Source organism: Gopherus evgoodei, unplaced genomic scaffold (assembly GCF_007399415.2).
Source record: "Gopherus evgoodei ecotype Sinaloan lineage unplaced genomic scaffold, rGopEvg1_v1.p scaffold_39_arrow_ctg1, whole genome shotgun sequence".
Lineage (NCBI taxonomy): Eukaryota > Metazoa > Chordata > Testudines > Testudinidae > Gopherus > Gopherus evgoodei.
In genome coordinates this window covers 2562122-2586907 of record NW_022060060.1, presented here as the reverse complement: position 1 = coordinate 2586907, position 24786 = coordinate 2562122, and the positions used below count along the sequence as shown (strand labels likewise).

General features: G+C 45.4%; 2 protein-coding genes across 2 annotated transcripts; both read left to right on the top strand.

Moving 5' to 3' along the window:
* Positions 1–1570: 1570 nt before the first annotated feature.
* Positions 1571–10663, top strand: LOC115642288 (the record flags this gene model as incomplete). Its single annotated transcript, XM_030545731.1, has 3 exons — positions 1571–2276; positions 9779–10075; positions 10572–10663. Coding segments are annotated over 3 exons (1095 nt in total), but the record flags the coding sequence as incomplete, so codon positions are not given.
* A 924-nt stretch (positions 10664–11587) lies between these two features.
* On the top strand, positions 11588–18211 carry LOC115642333. The gene is made up of 3 exons (XM_030545783.1): positions 11588–11810; positions 12406–12585; positions 17742–18211. Exons 1-3 carry the CDS (start codon positions 11765–11767, stop codon positions 18209–18211), a joined length of 696 nt encoding a protein of 231 aa, XP_030401643.1. The 5' UTR covers positions 11588–11764.
* Positions 18212–24786: the final 6575 nt, after the last annotated feature.

Here is a 24786-nt window from a genome sequence, read left to right as displayed (position 1 = left end):
ATCTGTCATATTTCTGTTAAATCTGATTGTAAATCTTATGGTTTGGGGTGCATCTGACTGCAAAGGTGGTAATTATGCTGTTACATCTGTGTGTGTCATGTTTCTATTATATCTGGGAGTCATTATGTCATACCCGTTATTTATGACTGTGTTTATTATCCTATCCCCACCACCACCACAGAAGAGACCTATGGAGTCTCCGTTAGCCAGACTGAAGGAAGCCGTATCATCTCCCAAGGGCACCTGGTGCTTCTGAGTTGCAGCTACAAGACTTCTTTCACTGCTTTCCCCTTCTGGTACGTGCAGTACCCCATTGGGCCCCCCCAGCTCTTCCTGCGGGACACGGGAAGGGAAGAGGGGGATATGGGGATAGCAAAAGAGGGGGATATGGGGATAGCGAAAGGGTTCAGTGCTACACACCATGAGCAGAAAAAAACCTTCCAGCTGTGGAAACAGTCCAGCGAACTGAGCGATTCCGCCACCTATTATTGCGCCGCGAGCGACACAGTGACACGGACCGGCAGGAAAGCTGCGCGAAAACCGCGCCGGATCTGTGCGGAGCAGCGGGGATGCGGGCTCTAGGGTCTTGAGGTGGCTCTGGGGCAGAAGGGAAGGGAAGTCTGCAAACACTGAACTTGGAACAGAAACCTCTCTCTCTTTCTCTCTCTCTCTCGTTAGGTCTCTTCCTTCTTTGCCCTAATCAGGAGTTGCACCATCTCAGGAAAAATGGTGAATGCCATGAATCATCCATTAAAGTAAAATCTGAAAAGACCAGAACACATCCACCCTCTCCTGAACAACTCCGGTGAAAGCTGACTTCAGCCTGTTCTTGAAGGAAAGTGCAGCCAGACAATCAAATATGACTGAGATAAAGCCAATGAACACACGAAATCTGCCATGATCACGGAGGATAACTTCCTATTCCATAGGAGAACTGGTACTGAGCAGCTCAGGAATCTTCAGCTGCCCAGGATAAATGGAGCATAGATCAGATAAAATGGAGGGGGGATCTGGTTATCCATCCATGTAGCCATTTATGATAGAATCATAGAACTGGAAGGGACCTCGAGAGGTCATATGGTTCAGTCCCCTGCACTCAAGGCAGGGCCAGCTCCAGGCATCAGCGCTTCAAGCGTGTGCCTGGGGCTGCAAGCCGTGAGGGGCGCTCTGCCGACACCGCTAGAGCGGCAGGCAGAGTGCCTTCGGCGGCATGCCTGCGGAGGGTCTGCTGGTCCCAGCAGACCCTCCGTACTTGGGGCTGCAAAATGTCTAGAGCCGCCCCTGACTCAAGGCAGGACTATGTATTATCTAGACCATCCCCGAGAGGTGCTATCTATCCATCCATCCAGATAAATGAATACATGGATGGGTAGAGCATGAATCTTTACAAGACCATTCACCTCTTGAAATAGACAAATTCTGTCTCTATGAGAACCAGAAAAGAGAATCTACTGCAGCCGTTTCCCGTCTGTGCACGTATTTTGCCACGTGGGGGCGGTGTTGTGCTAGAGGAATAATTCCTGAAACAGCTTTCTTCTCTCTGAATAACTCTGAACTTTCCTGACATCAACCCACCCACCTCTGCCCTGCCAACGCCCCCATCTCTGACAGCCCGATTCAGAAACCTCTTCCTAGCAGAGAGCCAGATCGAGAGGGAGACAAAAGCTCTTTCTCTTCCCTGCAGACAGGGCCCGCTCTAGGCACCAGCAAACCAAGCACGTGCTTGGGGTGGCGCATTTTCAGGGCCAGCATTCTGGCCATCTTTTTTTTTTTCTGCTTCGGGCCGCAAAAGCCTAGAGCCGGCCCTGGCAGTTGCAGCACCACGTCGTGCGCCTGGGGTGCCCTGGGGCTGCTGCAGTTCACGTTGAGTGGGAACAGTGCTGCACCTTGTGGCTGGGCCAGGCAGGCTCCGAGTGAGGGACACTCGAGCTCGGGGCCGCCCCATGGGGCACATGGAGCCACCTGCAGGTGCCATGGGGTGGCCACCCCCCAGCACCACAGCCAGGGCTGGGTGAAGTGCCCTGAGCCACCCAAGGACTGTAGCAGGGCAGCCAGAAGCAGCAGCAGGGGGGCACTGCTGTGTAGGGCCCGTGTCCCACTCTCCGGCACTCCACTCCCTCTGGGGCTGCCCCGTCCCTCCTCCTCAGCCCCCTGCCGGGGCGGTCCCCCTGCTCTGCCCTCCTGCTTCCTGGCTGGTCCTGGAGTTGGGAGCCCTGGCTGGAAGGAACTTGGACTGAAGGTTTACCTAGACCCTGCCAGTGCTGGACCAGCTGGAGGTGAGGGGAAAGCAGGCAGAGTCAGCACTGGTGGGGGGAGCCCAGTGCTGGGGTGGCAGGGGGTGAGAGTGGGGAGGGAGTGAGAGGCCAGGGCTGGGACAGCAGGGAGTGCGGGTGGGGAAGGGCAATGGTGGTGGTGGTGCGGGGGTGACAGCCCAGGGCTGGGGTTGGGGGCAGCCAAAAATGTTTTTGCTTGGGGCGGCAAAAAACCAAGAGCAGGCCCTGCCTGCAGATGCCAGATACAAAGCCAAGTTAATTCTGCCTGACATTGGCGCTTGGCACCACGATTCTTTTTGTCCCAGACCCTTTGAATCCCAGGGAAGTGTTTGTCTTGGGTCTCAACTGTTTTCATCATGTCTGTTCTAAGTGAGTGAGATTTCCTACCTCAGCCTGCTCACCTGTGATGGATCCAGGTGATAACTCCGTCTCTCTTGCTGGACGGGTCTCTAAATATGTGGTTATTATAACTGCCTGCATCTGTTAGGGTCCCCGTGTATCTGAGTGTAGCTGCTGTCTTTCTGTCATCATGCGGTGTGTCTATTATATCTTCCTGTATTTGTTATGTTCCATTAGCTCTTTATAAGGTTCCACCCTGTGGCCCCAATTCTTCTCTAAGCTTTCAGACACAAAGACAGGTCAGTTTTTATTGGCTCAGGGAACTATCATTGCTTTGTTGCAGAATCATTAAATCCAACGACACCTTGACCTTGGTTCTCAGCTATTTTAATTGTCTCTCTTTTAAGTTAATTGTTTTTCTTTAACACTTTAAATCAGGGTTTGTCAAACTGGGGTCACCGTTTGTGTAGGGAAAGTCCCTGGCTGGCTGGGCCGGTGTGTTTTCCTGCCCCATCCGCAGGTCTGGCTGATCACAGGATCCCACTGGCCACAGATCACTGCTCCAGACCAATGGGAGCTGCTGGATGTGACAGACAGTAAATCCCTTGGCCCACACCGCTTCTAGTAGCTCCCATTGGAAGGGAGCAGCAATCCGCAGCCAGTGGGAGCCGCGATCAGCTGGACCTGCGGACGCAGCAGGTAAACAAAGTGGCCCTGCCCGCCAGGGGTTTTCCCTACACAAACAGCCACCCCAGTTTGAGAAACCCTGCTCTACATGGAAATTACACCTTCCTCACCCAATGTAGATAGATAGATAGATAGAGAGGTTGCGGAATCTCCGTCACTGAAGGTTTTAAAGAGCAGGTTAGACTTACAGCTGTCATGGATGGTCTAGAGATCATACTTAGTTCTGCCATTGAGTGCAGGGCACTGGCCTCCACCACCTCTCGAGTTCCCTTCCAGTCCTAGGATTCTGTGATAGAAACTCCAATGTTCCCATGTCACAGAGTGAGCATGGAAGCGGGACCATTGGCTATGGACTGAGCTCTCTGAAATTATTCTTCTCTTAAGCTGCTTAGTAGGGATCTTTGTGAAGTTAATGGGAGCAACAAAGGATGAGGAGAAGGGGCTGTAGTGTAGACACTAAGGCCACTTATACATTACCTGCCCTCATGAAATGCATTTTCGGCCCGATCTCCTTTCCTAGGTGCCCTGGGCAGAACTGGTATCAAGCAGCCAGTCACTGCAGAAACGTCTGACAGAGGAGACCTGAACTTGACTTGTACTCACTCTTCAGTTACAGACGATGGATTTTCTGGTACCAGCAGTTCCTGAAACAAGGGCCCCGGTATATAGGGCACGGATGCTGTCAAGGCTGATTCCCCACTCTTGCACTTCAAGTGCAGAAGGTGGGGGCCCACAAGGGTTTTAAAAATGAATAGTGGCCACTCCAGGCTGGTATTAAACTGCCAAGGTCACACACTGTCTCTGACCTTGGATGGGTAGATGCTGCCACCATCCAAGTGCAATTCCCACCTCTCCTTTTGAGAACCCAGGAAGGAACTCTTGGGAATTCCTTCCGGTGGGGTACCCTCAAGCCATTTCACCACCTCCTCAGGGGAAGAACTGAGAAAAAAAAGAAAGAAAATCAGCTGTTGCTAGCAGCTAATTAAACAATGTATGCACAAACTCTTAGGAACACAAAAATCCAATCCTGGTCTTAAAAATGAAAAAACTTATTAAAAACAAAAAGAAAGGAAATACATTTGGAACTTAGGCTTTTGCTAGAGCTTAAAAGAAACAATTACAGAAATTAAGCAACAAGATGGCTCTCGAGGTCCATCTTAAAGATTACAAGTGAAATAAAGACATCTGGGGTTAGCACAGAGGAGTCCACAAGCCAAGAAATATGCAATTAGGTTTATATCTGTTTCTTTCTAAACATTCCTAATCTACTTACACATTTGGGAGTTACAAATAAGTAATTCTAGTATGATCTGATTATTTTAAATCATATCTGGTGTAGTAAGAGGAGGCCCTGAGATATAAACCTTGGTATCAGAGGCCTGGTTTGAGGCCTAAGGCCTGAACTAAGGTAATGGTCAAGACTTTGCTAACATAAAGCAAAGTGAAGCTGTGAGCCAGAAGCAGGCCCTGCTCAGAGAAGCTGGCAAAGAAAGGGCTGATGCTGTAGAAAGAGACACACCTAAAAGGTATTGTAAAAGCAGCAAAGAATCCTGTGGCACCTTATAGACTAACAGACGTTTTGGAGCATGAGCTTTCGTGGGTGAATACCCACTTCCTCAGATGCATGCACCCATGAAAGCTCATGCTCCAAAACATCTGTTAATCTATAAGGTGCCACAGGATTCTTTGCTGCTTTTACAGATCCAGACTAACACGGCTACCTTCTGATACTAAAAGGTATTGGGCACCAGATATCAGAATATTCACATACTTGTACACTCCACACAGATAACAAGGAACTAGCTGACCCATCTCAATGACAGGGCCAAAAGGGTAATATGATGGATAGAGGTATTTTGTTCAAACCAACATGTAGAAGGTGAGAGGCAGCACCTTGCTATGTAGAGGGGTCGTACCTTGCTGCGTAGAGGGGTTGCACCTCAATACGTCAGGAGTGATGTGTAACTTGTTTGTACCTGTGTATAAGAATGCATCCCTGGGGCAGTGTCTTTGTCCAGCCAAGGGGGCATTGGAAACTCCCACCACTGACTGAGCTGAGTCCATTGCCAGGGAGCACATAAGTACTGGCTAGCTGCACCTTAGAAGCATCTTGGACTTCATTTGCTGGGGAGCTGGAGACTCTGTTTCTCTTCAACAATAAACCTGGCCGGTGCCTTCATACCTAACTAGAATCTGTGGTCATTGGAGGTTCTCTCTGGTTTGCTGTGCCAGCGATCTGCAGAGCCGGGACAGCACACAGAGGGAACATGCACTCAGCTGATTGATATCAACATTGACCAGAGCAGAGCACCACACCAGGAGCATCTGATGACACCTGGCTTAAAGCTTCTCATAGCATAACTCCTCCTTGTTCCCCTCTTTCCCAGAGAACAGCAACAGACAGACAAAGGGAAGCTTTTTTTCCCCACTTAAAAAAGTTCCTTTAAAAAATACTTGGCTCTTTTAGTCAGGTGCCCACTCCTTTCCTTTTACTTGTGGGCTTGTTAACCCTTTACAGGTAAAGCAAGTAGAGAACAGCTACTAAGCAGAATTTAATAGCTAACTGGCTGGCTGGGTGTCCATAAAAAGGAGCTACTCCCACCCCCCTTCATTAGTCACAGATTCATTGAAACTGTTCATAGCCCCAACCCAGAGCGAGCCTTGCACATCCATGGAGATGGAAAATCCAGCAGCCTGTCCTTGCACAGTGTGAGGCTGGCAGACGCAGCAGTGTATTACTGTGCTCTGAGAGACATAGTGTGACAGCCAGGAGTGGCCCCCAAGTGATTAATATCCCACTCTGGGGCTGAGAAGTGGGGGTCACCCAGAGAGGGGCAGAGGGATCCCACCTGGGGAGAGAGGTGAAGTGACCCAGGCATTTAAGGAATAGAACAAGGACACTTACAAAATCCACATATAGATACATAAACTACTCCCCCCTAAAAGCAGCAAAGACTTCTGTGGTACCTTATAGACTAACAGACGTTTTGGAGCATGAGCTTTCATGGGTGAATACCCACTTCATCTGACGAAGTGGGTATTCACCCATGAAAGCTCATGCTCCAAAACGTCTGTTAGTCTATAAGGTGCCACAGGACTCTTTGCTGCTTTTACAGATCCAGACTAACACGGCTACCCCTCTGATACTCCCCCCTACAGTCAATCCATTGCTGTGTCAAGATGTCAAATCTTCTGCCCTGCAGGTGGAAGTCTGCCCTTATCCTGATGGGTAAAGTACACTCACTGTATCAACATCAGGAAGTTTCATTAGTTTCATATCACAGGTGTTAAGTGATTTAATTAAACCAGTGAAGGGGTGTGAATATATTAAAGGTGGCTATGCAACACAATTATCACACTAAAATTTATTTTATGCTCCATACCCCGCAAAATGACCCACATTTCCCATCAATACATGCTATTTTATATCACTAGATCAAATGTTTTCCATCACCACAACACTATTTCCCATCAGTATAACCCATTGCCCATCAATTTACCATATTTATCAACAATAGATTATATACCATCAGCATTCATGATTCCCACAAATATACTCCTATTTCCCATCAATATATGCTGGATCCAATCATTGTATCCCTGTTTCTCATCAATGCATTTCCCCCCAACAAAATACCCTATTTTCCTAGCGATAGACTCACTTTCCACAAATATTTCCTATTTATGATCAATATACCTCATTCCGGTCAATACCCCCCTCCATCCCATCAATATACCCATATTTTCCATCATGACACTCCTGTTCAGTGGATGCCTTTGATCGCAAGGAGGATCTGTTTCATCTTTGGAATAATATTTTATCTCTGCATGACCCGCCCTTTCTTCTGTCCTCTGGTATCTTATGAACTCTGAGCCTCTTGCAGTCCAACCCCTCCTCTTTCTGTTCGAGCCCTGATTAAAATGCTGGCACTGCATCTCAAGGGAAGTGTCAGATCTGAAGGAACCACCCACTCAGAGGCTGCTACCACCCAGACAGCTGAATAGAAACTGTAGAGAACCAACCTGTGATTTTAGGGCTTCCCTCCCCACTCTGAACTCTGGGGTACAGATGTGGGGACTCTTGTTTCTAGCAGCTTAGGTTAAAGACTTCCCCAGGGCACAAATCCTTCCCTTGTCCTTGGACTGTATTGCTGCCACCACCAAGTGAGTTACACAAAGATTCAGGAAAAGGCCCACTTGGAGTTTCTATTTCCCCAAAATATCCCCCCAAGCCCCTTCACCTCCTTTCCTGGGGAGGCTTGAGAATAATATACCAACCAATTGCTTTTAATAAAAGTACAGACCAGACCTTTTATGTTTAGGACACTAAAATAAATCAGGTTCTTAAAAGAAGTTTTATAAAGAAAAATATAAAAGAAGCACCTCTGTAAAATCAGTATGGAAGGTAATTTTACATGGTAATGAAAAGATTTAGAACACAGAGGATTCCCCTCTAGGCTCAACTTCAAAATTACAAAAACTAGAATACACCTCCTCTTAGCATAGGGAAAATTCACAAGCTAAAACAAAAGATAATCTAATGCAGGGTTTCTCAAACAGGGGTCGCTGCTTGTGTAGGAAAAGCCCCTGGTAGGCCGGCCGGTTTGTTTACCTTCCCAGTCAGCAGATCCGGCTGATCACAGCTCCCACTGGCTGCAGTTTGCTCCTCCAGGCCAATGGAAGCTGCTGGAAGTGGTGGCCAGTAAGTGTCTCTGCCTGTGCCGCTTCCAGCAGCTCCCATTGGCCCGGAGCAGAGATCCACGGCCAGTGGGAACCGCGATCCGATGGGGCAGGTAAACAAACTGGCCCGGCCTGCCAGGGGCTTTCCCTACACAACCACGGCCCCAGTTTGAGAAACCCTGTGTTACTGCATACATAAAGGTTGTTACTCTTCGCTTTATATTTATGACAGCGTGTAACAGTATGAAACCTCATCTGGTGGAAATCTGTGTGGATCCATTTATCTCAATGAAGCTATGGATCTTTAGACCATTTGGGGATATGGCACATTAAATACCAATCCTTGTGGCACCTATTTTTTATTATTTCTCCCCCCTATCTGCATTAATGCAGGGTTTTATCTGGTTTGTAAATTGAGGTTTAATGTCACAACCCGCCCCCCTCGCCCCAATTTTAAATGAAATTAGGGAATGGGAACAGCTGGTTTAAATGTGCATGGTAGAGTCAAGGGGTCTGCAACAATCAATACTAGCTGAGGATTTAGCCAGTAAACATGGCAATTCTGGAAGGGACCCGGGGTCATCTGTGATTATGATAATAAGTAGGAGCCCCTGCTATGCCAGGCAAATACAGAACAAAAACAGGCCGTGTCTTCCCTGAATTCACTTACAATGCAAGTGGAAGTGGAGACAACATGTGGGTGCAGAGAAACAGGGAGGAACACAAAGGAAACAACGAAAGGACATTGGGTAACAACAGGCTGTGGTCTCAGCACAACAGCTGCCTAACCAGGCTCAGCATCACACCAGGCAGGTTTTACAGCCGGCTAATATGGCTGGGGTGTTGTAAAAGAAACCGTGTTAGCGGCTCAGGAAGTTCCCCCCCAGATGTGCCACAAGAGGACCCTGTTTTACCAGCCCCTCACCCAAGTGCAGAGCTGTCATTTCACAGCCTGCTGCTTCACGTGGTCTCCGATTCCCCACAATCCCGCCCCCAGCTCTCAGACATCCTGCAGAAGCTAGGGAGCCTAGTTCATGGGCAGTAGCAGCCTGCTGTGTGGTTAGCACCGTAGGCACTCAGCAGAGGAGAGCTGCACCGCAAAGAAAGCGGGTGGATCTATATTCTGAAGACATCTTTCCCCACTTCTCCTCACGGCTGGGGAAGGTAAGGGAGAAGCTTCTCTCTGCAGCTCGTGAACAAGGTTCTAGCTCACCTGATCCCCTGAAGATGTTCCTCACCTGGATCTCAGTATTTGCAATACTTTCCACTCTCAGTGAGTAAGTTTTCAGGTCTATTGGGCCAGATCTTTAGCTGCCGTGAATTGTCACAACTCCGTGGAAAACTGTGTGGAGTTACAAAAAGATGCGGATTTAGCCCTAATTTCATGTTTATAAATCGCCAGTTTATAAATCTTAGCCCCGTCGCCTCAGTTTTTGGAAGCTTGGAAGGTAGATAAACATCCCAGGGCTGCTTCTTTAGGTTTAATAGCTGTCCATTTATGCTCAGTTTGAAGGCTTTTTACTTCTGATCTAAACAGATGTCAACAACATGAGAGGACATCGAAGGTTTAATAATCATAAGGAAATTTGGGGATAGAATAAGCAATATCCTCAATAAGGTTCAGTTGAGAAGTATATATTAATCATACTATGTTGGAGATATGTTGTGCTGTATTCTATTCTACAAAGGAGACTAAGGGATTTGGTGCCAAGCTGTGACAGAACTGGCTTTTGAGTGCCCAACATCTTTAAGATCCTCAGAAAATCCCATCCACAATCAATCATTTTTTTCATTCACAGAACGGACCTATGGAAATTCGGTGACACAAACTGAAGGCACCATTAAGGTCTGTGAAGGAAAACCAGTGCTTCTGAATTGCACCTATGAAATGTCTGGGTCTCCAGTGCCCTTCTGGTACGTGCAGTATCCACACGAAGCCCCTCACCTCTTGCTGGCAGAGTATGAGGCAACAGACGAGGAGGAGAGAAAGCGCAGGAGAGGCTTTTCTGCTAAACTCGAGAGAAACCCAACATCCTTCCGTCTAAATAAAAACTCCAGCGAAATCAGCGACTCTGCTCTCTATTTCTGTGCCTTGGGTGACACAGTGACAGAAACCGACAGGGGAGCTGCACAAAAACCCACTGAGTGGCTAATCTGATAAGTGCTTGTCTGTCAGACGGAAGACCTGCCTCTCAGCTGATGTGTGTCGGTGTCACTTCATTGGCAGGAGTGGGTCAGTCGCCCATTTAAGACACGGCCCCATCAAATCCCTCTCCTTCCACACGAGAGGATTAGGATTGCAACTGATGGTTTGACTTTAGCAGAATGGTTGGCATTGTATTATCTCCCGAAGGGTTACAGCAACATCAACCAGCTTTCACAAAGCACAATACAGTATTTAGCCCAAAAGCACTACAGAGAAAACCTATAATAAAAACGATAAATTGCCTGCATGCAGAAACTTGATGTAGGCTCACTCATCTTCCACATGGAGATCCCTCAGATACCTGCAGCAGGGTTTTGCCTTCTTGGTTAAAGTCTCATGTCAAGTAATGTTTCACAAATGGAAAATTAAAGAGTCACCCAGAACAGGCTGTGGAACATACAATAAATACTCTTGGGGGAATTTTGCACCACTGCGCACGTGCAGAATTTGTGTCCCGCAGAATTCCCCTCCCTCATAGAAAATACATTCTGCCCTACAAGTGCTGCAATTTTGCCTTTTGCTCACCAGAGGCATCTGTAGCGCCGGAAGAGTCAGCAGCATTAACGCAGAATTTTTTGGTGCAAAATTTATTTTTTGGGGTCAGAATTCCCCCAGGAGTAAATATAATAACTCAATTCCCAATTCACGCATAGGAAGGAGGCATCCCAGCCATACACCCTGCTAGTCCAGACGCAGTTATCTGACTTCATCATCTAAATGTCAAATTATAGTTATTGCTCTACATTTACATCAGCCTTACTAAGAAGAGGATGCATCAAGTGAGGGCCAGCCCTTGAATTAATTCAGATTGACTCTTCACACTGTTTGGGCCTCTGTTCCCCAAGCCTCCTGAAACAGGTAGAACCAGACATTGCCCCTTTCCCCAGGGGGACAAAATTTCAAAAGCTGGGGGTGTTGAGACTGGGTATTAATTATTCTGCACTGATGCCAGATTTCTCAAGAAACCCACCCAGTGACCCAAAAATACAAAGAGACACAGAACCCTTAAATGAACCAAGTGTCTGTGAAAATTCTAGGAGCCCATGGCCTCTGGCACAGCTCAACATAAGAGTCTTGGAGGGTTTTGCAGGCTTCCAAGATCTCACTTCTATCCCACTGGATTCCTCCGCACCCCCTCCCATCAGAAAAGAAAGAAGTGGTTCTAAAGCCCTTTCCTTAAGATCAGGAAGGTTTTGCAGATGGAAGAAAACTTTTTAGCTTGGTGGCAAACTTTCCTTTCTTCCCACAAGGCAGCGCTCTTTCACCAACTCACGGTTCATGCCGAGGTGTCAGACAGCATCTTCCTCAACTGGGCCTCTGATTCCCCTGAAATCGCTCCTCCCCCTTCCTTGCAAACACCGTGTTGAGGCCGGGGACGCTACATTAAAGGCAACAGCAGGCTGCTGTGTGGCTACCACCCTAGTGTCATTCAGCAGAGCAGACCAGCTCCAGTAAGACAGGAGGTGGGTATATATTAAGGCATCTCCCAGAGGAGCCATTCCTTCCCACTTCCTCTTCACAGCTGGAGAAGGCAAGGAAGACACTTGGAGACGGTTCTACCCCACTTCATCCCCTGAAAATGTTCTTCCTCCGTGTCTCGGTTATTGCCATACTTCCCATTCTAGGTGAGTCAGAGTTGAGCAATATTACAGATCTATTTCTCCAGATCCTCAGTGGGTTTAAAGCAGTTTAGCTTAATAGAAAATCACTAGCATTGATAGGCTTTACATCAACTATGCATTTGCTTCCCTACCTCACCATGTTTTATAACTCTTCCCTCTCCTCCTTTTCCTTGGGAGTTTGAAAGGGAAAACAAGATATGCTCCTGCAGAGTATAAAACAACCTGTGGTTGAGAGGACTTTGGTTTTCCAAGGTGGTTGGTTTTTTTTTTAACTGAAAAAAAAGTAATGAAAGTTTGACGATTTTTTTTTTCAGGTTCATAGAATTTTTCACAGGGATGAAACAACCACCCAACCCTCCAAAAACAAACACAAACTACATACAACGTTAAAAACAAACAACCCCTCTCCCCAAATAGGTCTGGCAGTAACCTATTTTACACCCTCTATCATCTGTCCCTAAATCTCTGTCAATGGCAGTGATTAATAACCTGATGTTTCCTAAGAACTCCAGTTTTACTGCATTTCAAGTGGATTTAGGTGCCTAAATCCTTTAGGATTCTTTGCAAATCCTAACCCTAACCATCTTTTATATTTAAGGAGCGAATGGCAATTCTGTCACACAGACCGAAAGCAGCGTGACTTTATGCGAAGGGGAACCGGTTCTTCTGAATTGTACCTATCAGACTACCGGCTACCCAACTCTCTTCTGGTACGTGCAGTATGGCAGTCAAGCACCTAGGCTATTTCTGAGAGATGGTTCCGCTGACCCAGAGGAAGGTAATAGGAAATACTTTTCTGCTCATCACAAGGATCGAACCTATCACCTCCGCAAACTTGCCTCCCAAGTGAGCGATTCCGGGGTCTATTACTGCGCCATGAGTCCCACAGAGAGTCACATGCACTCACTGGCAGCACAAAAAACCAATTCACAGTGTTTGCCAACGACTCCTCTCAGAAACACAGGCGTTCCCTGCCTGGATCAGACCAAGTTAAAAACAGTCTCCTCTTATTGGAAATGGCCAAAGAATGAAACAAGAGAAAGCACAAAAAACTCTTCAATTGGGATAATCTGGCTCTATGGAATATCTCTCCCTAACTCCTGTTGGCTAGAGGGTGGTAAATACCCTAAAGCAGGCAGATTTGTAGTCAACCCAGACGTCTAGAAACCTTTTAAATGTACCAGGGATAGTCTTATTACCGTTAGGTAATGAGATAATATGGCCTGGACGGGGCACTGATCTGGGGCTCAGGAGACTGGAGATTGAATTCTTGGCTCAGCCACTTGCACAGGTCACCTCACCTCATTCTGTCTCAGTTCCCACCTCTGTAAAATAGGAATAAAATTACAACCCACTTATGTAAAGCACGTTGAGATCTAAAGACGAAAACACTATGGAAGAACTAAGCATGACCGTCACCGAGATGGGGATATAAAAATTAGAACAGGAACAAGGACTATAATAACGTAGAAAACAATAATCCTTTTTGAATTATGCTAAAGTCTTGACACCAATTACATCTTGTAGCAATGAATTCCACCGGCAAACTGATGGCCACGTTACGGTATTTCCATGATATGAGGTCAGTTGTCGTGGCAGAATTCGATTTCTATATATCGTTTAAAATCTGACTGTCATAAACAGACAGTTAAGGGTTAATGCCTTTTTTACCTGTAAAGGGTTAAGAAATTCTCCTAGCCTAGCTGGCACCTGACCAGAGGAACCAATGGGGGGACAAGATGTTTCAAGAGGAAGGAGGGAAGTTTTCCTTTGTCTCAGAGTTAGTTTCAGTTTTGTGCCTGAGTGAAAAGACCCAGGAACCAAACAGGATAGTGAGTATTAAAGAAGGAATAAATTAGTTTATGTTTATTTTCTTTTGTGACTTGTCTTGTGCATTAGAGGGATAATCAAATTGGGTCTTCTTTTGTGTAACTAAGGTTTTGCCCAGGGGAACATCCTTGTGTTTTGAATCTGTTGTCTGTGAGGGTAGCTTGTATGCTAATCTCTCAGAGGTATTTCTTTTACCTCTTTTCTTTAATTAAAAGTCTTCTTTTTAAGAACCTGATTGATTTTTCCTTGTTTTAAGATCCAAGGGTTTTGGATTGGTGTTCACCAGGAAATTGGTGGAGGAGTCTCAAGATTACCCAGGGAAGAGTTACATTACTTGTGAGGGAGAGATTTTGTAGGGGAAGACTGAGTTTCCCAAATGATTCATAAACAGCTGTTTGAAACGATGTGGGTGGTGGCACCAGACTGATCTAAGCTGGTAGTTAAGCTTAGGGGTTTGCATGCAGGTCCCTACATCTGTACCCTAAAGTTCAGAGTGGCTGTGAAACCTATGACACTGACAATGAACAAATTCTTAAAAATAAACATTGATATTGTGTATATATTGATATTGTGTATATATATGTTTACAGTTTATTTTTAAGCATTTTTCATTGTCAGCTTAAATTTTCACAGTTGTGCAAAATTATGGATTTTAAACATTTTTTATTTATTTAAAATTTCAAAGATTCAGGAAATTCGTGGGGGTGGGATGAGGTAGTCAGACAACTGGTGGATCAGACAATAATTATTTAATGATAGTAGAGATGGAGATTCAGAAAGTTAAATCTTTAGAAACATTAACACACAAAAATTGTGATCACATGCCAAAATATTCACAATAAATATCCGTAAATAAAACTCTAATGAGTTCTCAAGGAGCATCTTTTCTTACTTTTGTTGTTTACTTCTTACTCTCTGTACATTTCAACCATCGTAGATGGAAATATTTTTAGTTGGTTTGTGTGCTGGTGAAATCAACATTTATCCATAAAAATCTAATGCTTCCAACTCTGAAGATAACCCTTATAAATGCCTCCCCCTTTCTTTGATATATCTTAATATTAAGGGATCAAACCCTCAGCTAGTGCAACTCAGGTCAGCGCCCCGGGAGTCAGTGGGGAAGACATCGCACACCCAGTCACTCACTCATTTGCTCACTAGGTGGCAGTGTTGCATCCGCAAAACTACATCCCATCCACGGAACACGTTACATTTCAGCCACTATCCATTTCTGAACCCTGCCTTCTACAGTCCCCACCTCCTCCTGCAGCTCAGAGGCTGTGAGAAAGAATTCAAGGGAAAGTGCTCACAAGGAAGAGACACTTTCATAAGCTTGCAGAATGAGCATCTCGAGAGATGCAATATAGGTGTTAAAGGCATTGCCACAAACACAAGATTTTCACTTTACCCTTGTTTTTTTCCTTTTAAAGGAAGAAGCCGCAGCTTCCTTTTTGTGCATCGGATCAGGGGAGGGGGATTATTAAAACACCAAATTATTACAATGAAAATGTCTCTTACTTTTTTTGTTTTAAGTGAGTATGGTTTCATTCCAGGGCATTAACTATTTTGTTTTCATTTTATAATTGGTGGTTCTATTCTCTTTTCTTTTTATCTATTCTAGTCTATTTCTTACACCTGTCAACCTGTCAATGGCAGTAAGAAGCTGGGCACCCTGTTTTTTGAGGGGAAGGTAAGTAATTGTGGAAGTAAACTGAGTGAGGTCTTTGCGAATGGGGTACACTTGAAAAGATATTTTGTTATGATAATGTTGTGTGTGGCTGAGATTTTGAAAAGACTTAAAGGAAGCGATGACCCGATCTACAGTTCAGTTTGGGACCCCAAATGCCTTAAGATATTATGAAGCCCCTGAGGAGCTGCACACAGTCCCCAGTGAGTGAGAAACACAAAGGGCTGAAATGAAATAGCTGAGACTTCAGATGACTCAAGAACTCAGATAATCTCTATTCCTTAATATCTCTGTTTTATTCTTCACCTCCCCCCCTTTTTTTACCCTAGCGCTGCGTAGCATTTAGGTTACAATTAAGAGTAAGGGATTAAAGGTTACTATGATTACACCTACTGCTTAGAATGTAGGGTTAAATGTATGTGTATAATTGAGGTTAAGAATTAGGGTTAGGATTAATGCTTTGGGCTGGGGCACAGTCAGGAGCTAGAGGGGTGGAGATTAGAGTTAGACCGATTAAGGTTTAGTATTTAAGATTAGAGTGTAGGATTAGCGTTAAGTTTGGGTTATGTATATAGGTAGCTATGGTTGGAGTAAATAAATGGTAGTATTACAGTAGGGGTAGAAGTTAGTGTGCTGGTTAGGATAGAGGTTATGTTAAAGATTGGGATCAGGGTTAAATTTATAATTAGGGTTAGAAGAAAGTTAAATGTAGGAGTTAGTTTTAGGATTATTGTTTAAAATTAGGGTTAGATTGAAGGCTAGGGCTGAGGTTATGTTTAGGGTGAGGTTTATGATTAGGCTTTAGGACAGGGTTTCTCAAACAGGGGTCACTGCTTGTGTAGGAAAGCCGCTGGCAGGACAGACCAGTTTGTTTACCGGCCTGGTCCAAAGGTCTGGCTGATTACGGCTCCCGCTGGCCGCAGATCGCTGCTCTGGGCCAATGGGAGCTGCGGGAAGCAGCACGGCCGAGGGACTTATTGATCGCCATTTCCAGCAGCCCTCATTGGCCTGGAGCAGCGATCAGTGGCCAATCGGAGCCATGATGGGCCGGATTTGTGGATGGGATGGGTAAACACACCGGCCTGCCAGGCAGGGGCTTTCCCTACACAAGCAGCGACCCTTCTTTGAGAAACCCTAAATGACTTGCCCAAAGTGACCCAGAAAAATTGTGGCAGACCCTGAAATCAAAGCCGGACTAACCTGCATCTTTTGGGGGATAATTATCAAAAACTGCTAACCCTCCCATAATTCAGACGTAAAACAATACCCTCATTTTCACTAATCCTCTGGAGAGAGAAACCAGATAAAATATCCTATGAGGGATAGCAGATTTTCACAAGAGATGAGCGCATGATTTTCTTGTTGCTTTGTTTGACATCCACTAGAGGAAGCAGCAAAGAATCCTGTGGCACCTTATAGACTAACAGACATTTTGGAGCATGAGCTTTCGTGGGTGAATACCCACTTCATCAGATGCATGTAATGGAAATATCCAGGGGCAGGTATATATATGCTAGCAAGCAAGCTAGAGATAACGAGGTCAGTTCAATCAGGAAGAATGAGGCAATGGCTTGCCAATTACAGAACCAGTTTCTCCTCTCTTGGTTTTCACACCTCAACTGCTAGAACAGGGCCTCATCCTCCCTGATTGAACTGACCTCGTTATCTCTAGCTTGCTTGCTAGCATATATATACCTGCCCCTGGATATTTCCATTACTTGCATCTGACGAAGTGGGTATTCACTCACGAAAGCTCATGCTCCAAAACGTCTGTTAGTCTATAAGGTGCCACAGGACTCTTTGCTGCTTTTACAGATCCAGACTAACACGGCTACCCATCTGATACTTGACATCCACTAGAGGGCGCTTCATACCTTTACACCATCCATATTTTACATTATGTTGTGTGTATGGATCAAACTAACTTGGAACCAGAAGCTGAGTGAATTTTCCTCATTGTGTAGCGTCACAAATTGCGAGGAGGGAGACAAAGGTCACGGAGGAAGCAGGTTTCATCTTTAGGACATGAACGATCATTTTCAAAATCACAGGGGAGGAGGAGGAGGAGATATTCTATAGCTAGCTGCAGATCTCGTAACAACACCAGGATAACCTGAAGCTGCAAAGTGCTCTTGTACGTGTCTGTACAGCTCTGGCTTCTACTTCCGCAGTCAGGTGAGACTAAAACCTTTAGTTTGAAATAAAGGCATTTACAAAGAAAAAAATAAAGATCTCTGAACAAAGAAATCATGGGAGAAATTTTGTTTTCCTTTGCAAGAAGACATTGAGAGTAACATCACAAACCAAGTCATCTGTGTGCAAGGAGCAGAGAGACAGGGAGGGGTCCAAGTACCAAGGAGTTTAAAAGTTCCAGTCACACATACACAGATATTTAAAGTCTCTCTTTCCCTCCACAGGTCTTGCACAAAGTGATTCCATGGACCAGTCTCCTCCAGAAGTGAGAGTCTCAGAGGGGCAAAGTGTAACTTTACACTGTAACTTCACCACCGCTGGCATAAACCCATATCTGTTTTGGTACCAGCAGTATCCGAACCAGCCTCCTCAGCATATACTGACTAAAACGAAGTTTGATGCTCTGGATCAGACGCTTGTCCAGGGAAAATTCTTAGCATCTTTGTACATGGGTAATGGGACGGTTCCCTTCAAGACTGAGGCTGTTTCTCACCAGGAGAGCGCTGTGTATTACTGTGCTCTGAGACCCACAGTGGGGGAGAATTGCATCTCAGCTCGTACAAAAAGTGAGCAGGGGGCTGTTTATGGCAATATGGCAGAATCGTGTAAACACAGGGCTGGAAGGGACCTCGAGAGAGATCTAGTCCAGCCCCCTGTGATGATACAGGACCAAATGTACATGGATTATCCTTGACAGGTGTTTGTCTAATCTGTTCTTTAAAAGAAGCTGTTTTTTTTCCTATCTGATATTCTGTTAATCTTCTCGAACACAATTTAGTTCCTGCATTTTGCCCTACAGTATATTCCTCTGTTTTTTTATTATTATCAATGAAGATGCTTTGGATTAAAATAGTTTTTTCGATAAAAAATGTAAACCAGAAAGGACAAGCATTAGACCGAGGGTAAAAATTTAGTTTAACTTTTAATAATATTTTGTCACTTCTATAATTTCATATGAAAGCTAGATTAAAGAACTCCCTCCCAGTCTTATGCTACGTATCAGGTAACAAATTTGTCAAAACAAGTCTGACCCTCCTAGAGAAGAGGAGAACTCTATCCATAAACGTGTAACAGATAAAATACAATTTGTCTGTGTTTACAACATCTTATGTGGCAACAAGGTGCATGGTCTTGCGTTCATCCCTCTCCCCCATGAAATTCAATCCACCTGAGCCCAATTTAGTACAAGCCAACCCTACCTAAATGAATCCAAACTGGGTAAACCCTTTATCCAGCTGAACCGAACCAAACACAATCCAATCAAACCCAATCCAAAGCAGTGCAACCCATCTGAATTTAATGCAATTCAACCCCAAACCCAACTCAGGGGATTACAGCCCAAACCAACCAAATATAAATCCAACAAAACCCGGTTCAACTCAATCCATTAAACAAAAAAATCTCAGAGAAACCCAGCCCAGTCAAATCCAACTCCAAGCATTTAAGACAAACAAAAGCCCAACACAAATTAAAATGGAAAATGTTCACAGCAAAACTGAAGTCTTTTCAATTTAATGAATGGCAAAAGGTTGCACTATTATTTCCCACTGCCACCCATCACTCTTTCTTTCCCCAATCTCAGTTGAAAGCAGACCCCATGGTTTGTAACAACCCTAAAAGTTTACATCTGGAGGATTGGTGCCCAGTTCAGGAATTCCTTTCCCCGTCTGATCCCGCAAAGCTCAAATACTTGGATATTCAGGGAATCCTTTGAAGCCTGTGTACATTAATCCAGATTTTTCCTGAAATGAGCTCTGTGTATGCATTGGGGTGTAATTTATCATCCAGGCAGGGGCGGCTCTAGGTATTTTGCCACCCCAAGCACAGCAGACAGGCTGTCTTCGGCGGCTTGCCTGCTGGAGGTCCTCGGTCCGCAAATTTGGCGGCAGCCTGCGGGAGGTCCCCAGTCCCACGGATTCGGTGGCACACCTATGGGAGGCCCCCAAAGCCGAGGGACCAGAGGACCTTCCGCAAGGCATGCCGCGAAGGCAGCATGCCTGGACCCACCCAGCCCCGCCCCTTTACACTACTGGAGCCAGGTCTGACTCCTACCTGCTGGGATCTGGCCCCAAAAGCAGACGGAGCTTGTCAAGGTTCCTCCCCCACTCTGAACTTTAGGGTACAGATGTGGGGACCTGTATAAACACTTCTAAGCTTAACTACCAGCTTAGATCTGGGTTCGCTACCACCATCCAGATTCCTCAGTGTCTGGAACACCCTTTTTCCCCCCAAAACCTTCCCTCTCTGGGCAGCCTTGAGAAGCTTTTTCACCAAGTTCCTGGTGGACACCGATCCAACCCCTTGGATCTTAACACAAGAAGAATTTAACCACCCCCCCTCCTTTCCCCTACCAGTTCCTGGGGAGTCCAGATCCAATCCCTTTGGATCTTAAAACAAGGAAAAATCCATCAGGTTCTTATAAAGAAAGCTTTTAATTAAAGAAAGAAAGGTAAAAATCATCTCTGTAAAATCAGGATGGAAAATACTTTACAGGGTAATCAGATTCATAGAGCCCAGAGGAACCCCCTCTAGCCTTAGGTTCAAAGTTACAGCAAACAGAAGTAAAATCCTCTCAGCAAAAAGGAACATTTACAAGTCGAGAAAACAAGAATAAGACTAACACGCCTTGCCTGGCTGTTACTTACTCAAGTTTGAAATAAGAGAGACTGGTTCAGAAAGATTTGGAGTGCATGAATTGATGTTTGGTCCCTCTTAGTCCCAAGCACAAACAACCCCCAAAACAAAGAGCACAAACAAAAGACTTCCCCCCACCAAGATTTGAAAGTATCTTGTCCCCTTAATGGTCCTTTGGGTCAGGTGTCAGCCACTGAGCTTCTTAATCTTTTACAGGTAAAAGGATTTTGGTGTCTCTGGCCAGGAGGGATTTTATAGTGCTGTACACAGGAGAGCGGTTCCCTTCCCTTTATAGTTATGACAGAGCTATTAATGGGAATTGCGGTGTGATAGGTAGTGACATTGGGCTCATGAGGTTCTGGGTATTTTGGGGGCGGTGGGGGGGAAGGTTTCTGGAAAAGGGTAACATTTCCATGCAGTTAGTGCCCGTGCGGTTTCGGTCACACCTGCACCGTTTGATTCAAACCTCTGCTTGTGGCTTGTTGTGTCTCTTTACATTGATTTCTATCTGTGCCAGTTTTGTCTCAGTCAAGAGAAAACTGATCATTGGATTTTGTAAAGGCCCCTCTATTAACCCACCTACAGTGATAAACTAAGGCCTTCTGAGCTATAGCACAGAAGTACATCGCCGAATCGCTCAGTTCTAACTCCACAATTCTCAGACCCAGGTATTTTTCGGCTCGCCTGAACTCCAGTGAGAACCGGCTGCCAGCCCCTTTGTGCTCGCTCCTCGCAGACCGTCAGAAGAGGTACTTCATCTGGCCACTGCTGTCCTGTTTGTACCAGTATATGTCATAACCTGCATCTTCAGTCGAGAAACTTCGTACCCCCACCAGCTGTCCTTGTCTCTGAGTGACGCTGTTCTTCTCGGTACTTAATCCTGGGGAAAAAAAGTAGATGCAAATTGACTATTAAAAATAGCGTGCTGTCCATTGAGGATCTCAAAGGGTTTCCCAATAGATGTGATAGATAGATCTCTCTATCTGTCTAACCTTCCCTACTCTGCAATATATAACTATTTGTCTGTCTATCTTTGTATTTTTTCTCATTCATATTTAGAAAGGCTCAAGCAGAGATTTTCAAAGCTGCCCAAGAGATCCGGATGTCTTAAAATTAATTGGATCTGGGTGTCCAAATCTAGTTGTGAATCCAAGATCTAATACAGAATGGCATTTTTTTTCTTTCGTATTAAACAGCGTTTCTCTTTGTAAAAGGAAAACAACTTTCTTCCCTCGATACCACATGATATTCAGTTTCAGAGTCCAGGGATTTTCTTTTACACCCTGAATATGTTAACAGCGGAAGCAGCATGGCCCTTAAAAACACATTTTGACTTTCACACTTTTATTCATTTTTAATGACAATCGATTAAAAAAATTGACCTCACCTGACAACAAAAGTAGAATATAGAGCTGTACAACTAAACACAGCATGCTGTAATTTGAAATTAACCTCATGGTTACTCAGTGTCTGGAGCTAGCAAGAGAAGATTTCTTCCTCTTGTGTTAGTTTGTTGTGTGTTTTTTGTATTTTTAATATGCTGCTTGAGGTAAAAAGGAACCCTGCTTTTCCTGTAAGCCCATCTTCTATTTATTTCCTGTCCTATGACGTTAAAACTATCAGAGATATCAACACAATACAAAGCCGAAGGTAGTTAATCTGTGGGTCTGGAGTGCCTCCTAGTAGCTATCCAGAATAAGCAATAAAGGTATCAGAGATCACTGAGGAGGGGAAAATGCTTGGCACATTTTGAAAAAAACAAACAAAAACTTCTCACCAGGGGCAGCTCCAGGCACCAACACGCCAAGCGCATGCCTGGGGCAGCAAGCCACGGGGGGGGGGAGGAGGGGCGGGGGGCTCTCTGCCGGTCACTGCGAGGGTGGCATGCCTGCCGAGGGTCTCCTGGTCCACCTTCGCAGGCTGCTGCCCCTGCTCCTATAGACCCCAGCTGGAGGATGTTTCTCTCACCATGTAACAACTAATACCCCCCGTAGCGTTTACCCCACCCGCTGTGGCTTTGGCTTGTTCCTGTCATTTGTCACCTTTCTGGCCTCTGAATCTCTAACAACTCAGGAGCAGGAGCAACTTAGTTCTGTCTCATCTTCGGAGAAGAGAACTCAGCAAGAATCACAAAATCGAGCAGGTTTTTACTTTTTTTCAAATGCTCACACACACACCCACTCTCTCTCTCCCCATTGCCTCAGATCTGGTCAGGACCCTCCCTGCTGACACCCCAGAGAAACATTGTGCGCAGGGATCTTTCTCCAGAGGGAAGCAAAATTAAGCTCATTAAGACCTGGGGATCTGGGCCATTGTCTCCAATAGCGAGAAAGCTGATTTATGCCAGTTGGGGTCGGGCCCATTGAATCCAATTGAGCAACCCTCATTTACACAGCTAGGTATTTTGCCGCCCTAGGCACGCGCTTGAAGCGCTGGTACCTGGAGCCGCCCCTGTATAGAATAGGACTAAATAGAACTCTTGCCATAGATTTAATTTCTCTAATTTGATTCTGTAAGAGCAACTTCACCATAAGATTCTATTCTATTCGGGTTCCTGTATTCATTCATCATTGTGGTAACTTGAACCCCTGAAGATGGGAAACAATATATTTAACCATGAATGCTCCAGAAATCCTGTTTTGGACAGTAACAGCATTTCTATCTTTAAGTATCCACTAAAGGGGGAAATGAATTTTAGACTTTCTATTACCTAGTGGATTTGAACAGATGTGTGTGTGGGGGGGGAGGGAATTGGAAGACAGTATTCCTGGGTTCTGTTCACAACTCAGGGAGAAGGAGTGGGTGTCTGGTGAGTTAAAGAACGGGGTCTGGCCTGGTTTCTAATTCCACCTCTGGGAGAGGAATGAAGTCTAGTGGTTGAGAGCAATTAGACTGAGAATCAAGACTTTTCAGTCCTATACTCTGCCTTGAATGGGGATCAGGGTCTATGATTAGAGCATGGATGATTAGGATTTAGGAATCCTAGGTTCTAGTCCCAACTTCACTGCTGCCTTACTACAAAGGAGGAACCAATCCTGTATTCTAGGTCTGAGTTAGTCTCTTTGAACAAGATGTACATAAACAATCTTTCCATTTCTGGGAGACCATGAGTCCTAAAAGGCCTCTGTTCCCCTCACTTGAGAATGACTATATATGCGCAACAGTTTTACATGTTTAATTAGGTGAAATTTTTCTCTTTCCTCCCCTGCAGGTTCCAGCCAGGGACAAGGCAGTGTCACACAAACACAAGGGCAGCTGGAAAAGTTGAGGGACCAGACTGTCACCCTGGAGTGTACTTTCTCCACTGGAAACCAGTATTTTCACTTATTTTGGTACAGACAGCAAAGATCAGGGGCAATGGATTTCCTCTTCCGAATAGATGAGAGTAATCATGAAAAGAATGGAGCTGGGAGAAGGTTTTCTGCAGAATTCAAGAAATCCTATAAGTTCTTCAGTTTAACCATTAAGGACCTAGAGCCCACGGACTCGGGGATGTATTTCTGTGCTCTGTGGGAAGACACTGTAAGACATTTAATAGGGATACCTGTACAAAAACCCACTCCCTGGGCTTTCTCACCGTGAGAAACACAACTGCAGAGTAGTATCCCCAGGCCTCAGATAGTGGGGCTGGTATAAACCACACCACCTGACATCTATGAAGACTTACGGGCCACATTCACCACTATATTACCTCAGGTTAATGTCAGTTTACCCACAGTGGTTTGAACCTCAGTTGAGGTGAATCACTGTGGGTCAAATGGGTCAGGTCCACCACAGGTATCAATCATCTGTATTTCCAATGGGGCTGGATTCCCCCAGCTGAGGTAAACCAGCATGGGGCCAATGGGACAGATACGTTTCTGTGTGTTGTGCCTTTGTATAATAGGAGGACGTATTGCTCAGTGGTTTGAGCATTAGTCTGTTAAACCCAGGGTCGTGAGCTCAATCCTTATGAGGGCCATTTAGAGATTGGGGGCAAAATCAGTACTTGGTCCTGCTAGAGAAGGCAGGGGGCTGGGCTCTATGACCTTTTGAGGTCCCTTCCAGTTCTAGGAGATATTAAATACACATACATGCAAGCACAGAGACTGATACACGCAAAAAGACATCCACACCCACAAAACCTTCACACAGAATTTAAGTCTTCCTGCAATGTCTTTGATTCAGTTCTCAGGAAGTAGCAACAAGGAGGACAATAAACATGAAAACAAGCAAAAAAAAAGAGAGAGAGAGAAATAAATCTATTTTACAGGAAGGGCAGTGCAAGGAATTTGTCCCACGAGTTCTCACTTGTGCTTCGGCTGGTGATTAATCTGAACCCACCCCTTTTCCTATGTCTGTTATGCATTTCCCGAACCCCTTCCTCTTCTGCTAGGCTGCTCTCGCATTAACCTCTCCTAGTGCATCCGAGAAGTTGCCTTTAAATTCTTCTAGCAGCGACATCTCAGCTTGTCCAGCTCCAGCTGTCTGAGCACCATGGAAACGCATTTCATTCTCAGCCTTTGAGTCTTTAGCCAGCTAGGTAACTGGGCTCTGGGTTTTTGGAAAAAGCGTCATGGAATTCAGCTCCCAACTCCCATCCTACGCAGAATCCGAACCCTGACCCACCTCCTCATGCCACTGCTAACCCTAAAT

Coding starts and splice junctions, on each gene's coding strand:
- LOC115642333 (XM_030545783.1), top strand. CDS start 11,765: ATGTTCTTCCTCCGTGTCTCGGTTATTGCCATACTTCCCATTCTAG. Junction 11,811..12,405: donor TGCCATACTTCCCATTCTAG/GTGAGTCAGAGT, acceptor TTTATATTTAAG/GAGCGAATGGCAATTCTGTC. Junction 12,586..17,741: donor TTCCGCTGACCCAGAGGAAG/GTAATAGGAAAT, acceptor TTCCCTCCACAG/GTCTTGCACAAAGTGATTCC.